Source organism: Adelges cooleyi, unplaced genomic scaffold (genome assembly GCF_023614345.1).
Source record: "Adelges cooleyi isolate 19-005CV unplaced genomic scaffold, UGA_ACOO_1.1 ACOO_flye_CR_arks_rails_tigmint_CR_PRNA_21, whole genome shotgun sequence".
NCBI classification, from domain to species: domain Eukaryota; kingdom Metazoa; phylum Arthropoda; class Insecta; order Hemiptera; family Adelgidae; genus Adelges; species Adelges cooleyi.
Window position 1 is genome coordinate 85660 of NW_026095871.1, and position 8902 is coordinate 94561.

At 27.6% G+C, this 8902-nt stretch overlaps 1 protein-coding gene across 2 annotated transcripts; it reads left to right on the forward strand.

The window, feature by feature from the left end:
* The first annotated feature begins 469 nt into the window (after positions 1-469).
* Positions 470-5946, forward strand: LOC126834182 (uncharacterized). Of its 2 annotated transcripts, XM_050565932.1 has the most exons (20): positions 470-537; positions 617-646; positions 714-743; positions 807-857; positions 937-966; positions 1050-1112; positions 1284-1334; positions 1591-1611; positions 2097-2150; positions 2586-2663; positions 3127-3318; positions 3412-3441; positions 3523-3555; positions 3619-3669; positions 3749-3778; positions 3862-3924; positions 4118-4168; positions 4431-4451; positions 4920-5018; positions 5731-5946. In XM_050565932.1, the coding sequence occupies exons 1-20, from the start codon at positions 477-479 to the stop codon at positions 5907-5909; spliced, it is 1218 nt and encodes a 405-aa protein (XP_050421889.1). In that variant the 5' UTR covers positions 470-476; the 3' UTR covers positions 5910-5946. The 2 variants fall into 2 exon arrangements, with proteins under 2 accessions (XP_050421889.1, XP_050421890.1); XM_050565933.1 differs by lacking the exon at positions 1050-1112.
* Positions 5947-8902: the final 2956 nt, after the last annotated feature.

The window sequence follows — 8902 nt, forward strand, 5'->3', positions numbered from 1 at the left end:
TCTTGTACGTGTACAGAATATTTTGACCAGTAGCCCAAATTTAGGTTTTAAATTGATAATATATGTTAGGTTTTATTTTATACTATGAATTTTATTCGTATGAAATACGCTAAATATTACAAAAAACGATAAATAAATAACAATCTTGCAAACATATTTTTTGCGTCTTATTTACTTTAAATTATTAATAATCTAATATATTTCACTTAAGGTCATAATTTTTAAGTTTCGTTTTGATGTGAACAACGTATGAGTAATAGCACACAGTACTGTGTTGTAAAATAAAAAAACATAGCCTAAACATTTCTTTACACCTGTATAAACAAAATATATTTGAGCACTGCAAAACTTATTTCGATTTTCAAGGACAAGCCACAAAACGAATTACTATAAAACGGTTGATTTAACATACAAGTTCGATTGAGTTCTACCAGTTCAATAAAGGCTTTTATTTTTATTATTGTTTGCAGATAAAAATGAGACGTTTTTGTTTTTTTATATTATTCGTTGTGGTAGCTGTTTTAGCAGTTGACCTAGGTAATTATTATTTATTTATTTATTTTTTACACTGACCTATTCGAGGTAAGTAAAAATGTAATTGTTATTTTTTTCGCAGATGATTATATAAGAGAGTTTAGAAAAACAAGTTAGTAATTTTATTTTATCATACCAATTTAAATTTAATTTTCAATATTTGCATATATTTATAACAGATAAACAAATCCGCGTTGCAGATAAGCATGGTATAATATACACTTATTATTAGAATTTATTTGTTACCTCAACTCATTATTTGTTTGTTCTAGTGCGTTTTCTACAGTTCATTAGAGAAATGGTTGGTGGAGATACACCGATGGGTAATTATAATTATTACAGTATTTGAAAGTGTTAAATTAGGTACATATCTCTTATACATTTATGTTATGTAAATTTTAGTGAAACTGTCGTATATGTTTGCTGCACCAGGTAATAATTCTTCTCAAATATATGGACATGTCTGCATATAGTTGTTTGATAATAATTACAAAATGTTCTCTTTAAAATTTCAGTTCGTAAAATAGTACCATTGCAAAGCGATGCAAGCATTGAAATTCACAAAGACATCCTGCAGCGTAACTATTCTTATAAATGTTAAATATAGAATCTTTACGTGTTTAGAATTATATGCATAGTTTATATACATTCAGATTTATTATGTACTTACATGTTTATTTATATCTCAAGAAAATATATGCACAAATATTGTAACCATTAATTAAAATTATTTTATTTTTTTATTTTAGAACTTGTAGATTCCGAAATAGAATTACGAGCCGCAATAACTACCTTGTTAGGTAAATATAATAATTTGTAAATATACAATTTCAAAATTGTTGTAAATCATTGCCACATAAATGAAAATTTGATATGAGTTCTTAAATCTTAAAGCTTTATGTTTTCTTACTAAAAGTTTTGATAATTGTTCAAAGTATAATAATTATTTAAACGGCTAATAACTAGTCCAAATAAATATTGTTTTGGATACTGTTATACATGAAATCTAAAATTGGTTTTTATTTTCTATACAATTAACACACATTTTTGTTAAAGGTGTCGATGTTCCTAAAAGAGGTAATTATGCATTTATTAGTTAATAGACAAAATACTGTTCTGAATTTGAAATATATTAACCAAATATGTGACAATAGGTGTATAGATCCGCTATAACTTCATAAATAACAAAATAAAGATAAATGTACAAAATATAGAGGAATAATTTATTATGTTTTAATAATTCAAATTATATCATTAGCAATACACTTTCATAGTTTTTCTTGTTTTTTGAAAAATTTATTCAAACCTAGATTAGAACTGTATTAGCGTTTTGAGTTTTAACCGTCGGTCAAGACATATTATAACGCCGTCCAATAGCAGAAAGTAAATTAAATTTTAAATAAAAACCATCTGCTGTGCGTTTGCTTGCACCATTTTAAGATGGCGTCCCTATTTATTATTAAATAATGACGATTATAAAGTAGCATATTTTAATTTTATTTATGCTAATTTTGTTATTTGAAACTTTTTTTGTATCTGAACTCATAATTTGTTTGTACTAGGTGTAGTACGTACTGCAATGAGAAAAATGGGTTTGGACCCTAATCTTTCGAGAGGTAGTTATTATAAATATACAAAACATAAAAATGAAGCTTATAAAACCGTATTAATTGTGATATTAATAATGTACCGTCGATTTATGCAAATGAATTAGTGATATATCGTTGCTTAGCGAGACAATGCTGAATATAATGCATACGTTATAGGTTTAATTGTAAAAATAAAAATAAATTATTCAATGGCATATTTAAAACAAACTTTGCTATAATTTTAAAACATATTGCTTGGGACTAAAAAGTAGTTAGTATTTACTTGGCATATACTTATTTAAGTAATATATAAGTATAGAAAAATTACTCGCTACTAGTTCAACATAAGAACACTTAAATAAAAACTTAATTGTACTACATTAATAACACGAGCAATTATTACATTATTATTGTAATCAAGACGGTTTATAATTAAAATATACATATTTTTTTGACTCGTAGACGTATTCAGTGTAATGATTAGAGAAAGGAAAGACCTATTCCGTACTACTATAAATACAATTATATATGGAGCATCAAGTAAGTATTAATTAATTACTTTGAGGCATGAGTTAATGTGAATGTTTCAGAGGAATATATATTTTATTTGTATTGTTCTTCTACCAGTGCTAATAACTCGACAAGGTCGGCATCAACATTGTTTTTAAAAATGGGTTTTTCAAAGTACCTTTACTTTGAAAAACGAAGAATAAAGAAAAATATTATATTATAACCAGATCAAGCTAAAAGTAGCTTTTTAGTGATGTCGTATTATAGAAAAGAAATAAATTAAGCATTTTATTGGATAGAAAATATAAATACAACTTTTTTGATATTTTAATAATTTTCCTAGTTCATATAATAAAACTATGGTTTACTTTTTAAAGGTGTATTTTATATAATTTCTATGACTAACAGATTATGAGATATGAGGTTAAATAAATGTAGTAACAAGTAAGTTAAGATTGGCAAATTTTTAAATATAACTTTTTTATTTTATAAGAACCAGGCCATGAAGATTTCGGTAATGTATACCTAATGTGTCGGTTAAAAGGTGTACTCAGAAGTATATTAGACCCATATTCTTTTGTAAAAGAAGCTGAAGTTGTTGGTGATGATTGTCGTCTAACTTTTAACAACAATATAACAATCACCAGCAGTGGCATTAGCAGTGACTCTATAACCTATACACCTCGTAATTATCATTCTATTATTTATTTTATTTTTTACACTTGCCTACTCGATGTAATTATAATCTTTAAATAATTTTATGATTAACTATTTTTAGAGGACTATTTAACCTATATTGCCTTAGGAAGTTAGTAATTGTATTTTATCAAACAAATTTAACTCTAATTTGAAATATTTGCATATATTTATTTTTATTTATTTATTACAGATAGACAAATCGAACGGGTGGAATGTCGTGATGGTATAGTATACACTTATTATTAGAATTTATTTGTTACATCAACTAATTATTTGTTTATTCTAGTGCGTTTGATACCGGTAATAAGACAACTTGTTCGCGGAGATACACCGATGTGTAATTATAATTATTAAAGTTTTTTAAAGTGTTAGGTTAGGCATATACTTCTGATACATTTATGTTATGCAAATTTTAGTGCAACTGTCGTGTATGTTTGCTGCACCAAGTAATAGTTTTTCTTAAATATATGGACGTGTCTGCACATAGTTGTTTGATATTAAGTATATAATGTTCTCGTATAAATTTCAGAATTAACAAGTGATTTATTAGTAAACGAGAATGAGAATGGTTTATACGGAGAAATACTGCGGCGTAATTATTACTCTTATAAATTTTAAATTTAGAATCTTTACATGTATAGACATACATGCTTAAATTATATAAATTCAGACTTATTTTGTACTTACATATTTATTTTTAGTTAAAAAAAAGATGTACAAAAATATTGTAAAATATTATTAAAACAATTTTTTTTTAATGAATGAACTTTTTTTTTAAATTTTAGAACTTGTACATTCTCAAGTGGAATTACAAATCCAAATAACTGACTTGTTAGGTAAATATAATAATTTGTAAAAATTTCGAAAAATAATTGTTTTTTTTTTGTTTTTAAACAAAATAAATTAAAATTTGATATGAGTTCTTAAATCTCAAAGTTATATGTTTTCTTACTAAAAGTTTTAATATTTGTTCAAAGTATAATAATTATTCAAACGGCTAATAACTAGTCCAAATAAATGTTGTTTTGGATACTGTTATAGATAAAATATAAAATTGGTTTTTATTTTCTATACAACTAACACAAATTTTTGTTAAAGGTGTCGATGTTCCTGAAATAGGTAATTATGCATTTATTAGTTAATAGACAGAATACTGTTCTGAATTTGAAATATATTAACCAAATTTGTGTCAATAGGTTTATAGATCCCATATTGCCATTTGCTTTTGTTATATTAAATATATATATAAATTGTTTAAAGGGTGTTTTTTACGGCTTTATTTATTTATTAGTTAACAGTAGCTAGTATTTACAAGGCCTATACTCTCTGTTCCAGAAAAAAGTTATTATTTTTTACAATTAACCCAAAGATTAATTGTTTGGCTTAATGATATACATGTTTTGTTACTGCCTTTAAAATACTATTCTAAATTCGACATATATTAATCAAATGTGTTCCGATAAGTTAGTGTTTCACTATTTATCATTAAATAATGACGATTATTAAGTTGCATATTTTGTTTTTATTTATGCTAATTTTATTATATGTAACTTTTTTGTAGCTAAACCCATATTTTATTTTTACTAGGGGACGTAAATTTAGACCCGTCTGACCCGTTGGCAGTTGAAAAGGAGAGAAAAACCCTATTCCGTGATTCTATAAAACTATCTATCAATGCTGCATTAAGTAAGTATTATATCAAATTGCAATAGTTTAATTTTTGTTATATGTATGTATATATATATATATATATATGATATATATATATATATATATATGTATATATGTGTATATATGTATTTAAACCTGTTATTGCCTGTCTTAATTAAACAAAAATACTCATTTACTTTGAGGCAAGTGAAAATGTTGCAGAGGAATAAATATTTTATTGTTTTTCTGCCAGTTAAGTGCTGATAACTCGACATGGTCGACATCAATATTGTTTTTAAAAATGTTTTTTTTTAAGTCCTTTTACTAAAAACGAAGAGTAAAGAAAAATATTATATTATAAACTTTTCAAACTAAAAGTAGCTTTTTAGTGATGTCGTTTTATAGAAAAGGTATAAATTAAGCATTTTCTTTGATAAAAAATATAAATTTAACTTTTTGATATTTTAATAATTTTCCTAATTTATATAATTAAAACTATGGTTTCCTTTTTAAGGGTGTATTTTATACAATTTTGATGACTAATAGCATAATTGATATACGAGGTGTATAGTATATTTTATCTCCATTTGAAAATGTTATTTTCTTAGAGTAACAAAGCTGTACCATACGGATCATGTGTATATAGCATTAATCACGTGTAATAGTTACGCCTTACACACTGAATAAATGTAGTAACTAGTAAGTTAAGATTGGCAAATTTTTAAACATACCTTTTTTATTTTTTAAGGACCAGGCCATGAAGATTTTGGCGATTATAAACTAATGTGTCGGCTAAAAGGTATATACAGAAGTATATTAGACCCAGATTCTTTTGTAAAAGAAGTTGAAGTTGTTGGTGAAGAGTGTCATCTTAAAGAAATGAACAATACTGTACACGTAGTCAGTTGCATTGGGAAAGCAGTATGAGACCAATAAGAAATACAACATTAATATAGTATAAAGTATTCACCTTCTTCTGAATTATTATAATTTAGGTCAGAAATCGTACAGTTAACTCATTAAAGATTATACAGTAATATTGTTATTATATTTGAATAATTGTTCCCAACTACACTTGTATCCAAATTATAAAATGTAATGTATCTTACAATAAATCATTTTACTTACTGATTATAAACTCATTTGATGCTTTTTACCTGTACACAGATTCAATTCGAAGTGGTTTGGAAAATAGTTTAATTTCTTTTAATCATCCTTTATAATAGCCTATTATAATACATTCAAGCCCTATGTCTGAGCCACTAGTCTTCATAGTTTATAGTTGCATTTTATTCGACGTTATTTATTTATAGCAAATTTAGTTCATTCTGCAATGCGTAGCTGACAAGGTACTTTTGCATTTTATTTTCGGTTAGTCTCTTTTTGTATATTAAATTATTTTTTTCATACAAATGACATTTTCTAGGAATGTGTTTATAGAAATAATATACTAAGCTAACGAATCGGTCCAAGTTGGTTTTATCACAAATTCGGCATCCGTTTCGGTTTTAAACGTTGCTTTCCTGTCTTTTGAAAATGTCAATAATAATTTTACCGGAAACTTCGGTGTGGATTATCTCTCTCTTCTCTCTCTCTCTCTCTGGGACGAACCAAAGGACTATCTCAACGTCTCGGTTTTGGCATGAAATAGATTTGAATTTCGATTAACGCCGTCACGCAAAACCCATTGTACCGAGATTTTGGTTTAGGTCCGTACCCTAAAGTTTGTAATTTAACGCCGCATAACCCCGTTAGGTCAGACAACTGCATAATTTCATTTACACAAAATCCACAAAACTCAATCCGGTTAGAACACATTCAACACAATAGTCTCGATTGTGTATGCAGTAAAAAAAGCTACTATTTTTTTTTGCTATTCGAAGATATATATAGTAATATATATATATGTTACTTGAGATATTATAAAACGAAACGGTATAGGATTATTATTGTTAAAATCCCTTAGGCTATATAAAGTGTATATTATATATAAAATAACGAAGTGAGCAACAATTTGGTAAACACACAAAATTTGTTCTAACATATACATAATAATGGGAAAAAAAACCTTTTCCCGTGTCGACGACCGAGTAGAGGGTTGGAAATACTTTGTAATATTTCAGTAATATAAAAACAAATACTACAAGAAGGTGAGATATAATAACTAAGCCCACAATTATTATTGTTTCTCATCCAGATAATGCAAAAGCGTAGGTATAAGCGCTAGTATTTTATTATTATTATTGTAGTTGTTAAAGGAACCGGATTTTGCTTGCACACTTTATAACAGTGCTATATTATATAATTATATTTTACAGCGGTCGACCGAAACTTTTGAATCGAAACCCTTTTTATTTATTATTAGCGCAAGCTTATTTTTTTAATGACCCTAACGCCGCAATTTCTTTCACACAAGGTGGGGAGGAATATGATTTACGCAATCATTATACAGCGCAGTGGTTTGATTTACGATCAATGCAAACTTTTTTTCACCGTTGTAATAACTGAAAAAGGTCAACGGATGTACATGATTTATCGCATAGCCATTCTCATCCCCCCCCCCCCCGACAACGGTCTAAGTAACTTAAAACAGTCTACTTAAACGCTAAAAAAACACTTCTAAACAGTCACAATTATTGGAATATTTTATGCGGAGTTGACCGTGCAAAATTCTTCCTCGACTTTTACTACGTAGGTGTACCTAACTATTTTGACATATGTTGAAGAATTTGAAAAAAAAAATGTATTTTGATTTTTGTAAATATCTAAGTGATAAAACTGACCTAGGTAAAATTGCTGATGCGTTTGAACATTGATAGTACACACTGAATGCTGGAAAGTCTATTCCATTAGGTTTTTAAAGTTTATTAAATTGTTTCATTTTGATTTGAATTTTAAACAATTATTTCAACTTTTAACTGGGCAAATTTAAACCATAAAACAATGTCATCTGTACAACACAATCGTTGCTAATGTGAATAAACTAAAACCAATTCCATTTGGACAAGTTAACCGTCATCGAATCGTTCAAAGTTCAGACATATACTCATACTTATACTCTCTTCCACTCGTGGCACAAGTTCGTCTAGTGTTAATAATAGCAATTTATTGCTTTGAGAACTTTGTACGCGTTTAATGTCTTAATCTATTAGGTATATCTAGTTGTACCTATCGTACACAATGCTCTGACATAATAATATAACTCCTACAACAACAATTGCGAGACACCGTCGAGTAGATACTATGACGAAGATGTTAAATGCTACAATTTCGCAATAACAATAAATTAAACGTACCTACCTATTATTACACTTTATCCATTAATTTAATTAACGATGCGCGATAAAGCAAATGTGATGTTTTAAATTTATAGCAGCTATGTTTACATATTACAGACAACCCCGTTTGCCCCGTTTAACATACCTACCTACGGCTATAAGGGTTGGAAAATAAACCTGTTGTTTGTCTAAAATCATATATATATATATATATTGCCATATAGTTATCATAGTGTATTATTGTATAATATTGTATACAATGCATTTGGTGCATGAGCGGATTGCTCGCAGCGTTGGTGAAACGTACCGGGTAGGTGGTGGCTGCTAATCTAAAAGATTATCCAATTTATCTTTTTCGCAAAACTTAATTATTAAGTTCTACCAGCTTTTCTCGCGGTTTAACTTTATTGTGAGTACCGCCATGTATTTCTTTATGGCCTCACGTTTCCACTAGTTACAAACACCGCCGCGGATAAAATCCCTTTTCTTGGCAGGTGGCACATTAACTTTGTACTGGCTGTTATAACGTTGTATGTGCTCGGCAAATAAAGAATAGCCTGCGATTATAATAATTCTTAAGGTTAAAACGCTTTATTTTTTTTCCTCTGCGCTAGTGGTTAAAAAAAAATATATACGACCGTT

Coding starts and splice junctions, on each gene's coding strand:
- LOC126834182 (XM_050565932.1), top strand. CDS start 477: ATGAGACGTTTTTGTTTTTTTATATTATTCGTTGTGGTAGCTGTTTTA. Junction 3,442..3,522: donor AACCTATATTGCCTTAGGAA/GTTAGTAATTGT, acceptor TATTTATTACAG/ATAGACAAATCGAACGGGTG. Junction 3,779..3,861: donor GTGTATGTTTGCTGCACCAA/GTAATAGTTTTT, acceptor TATAAATTTCAG/AATTAACAAGTGATTTATTA.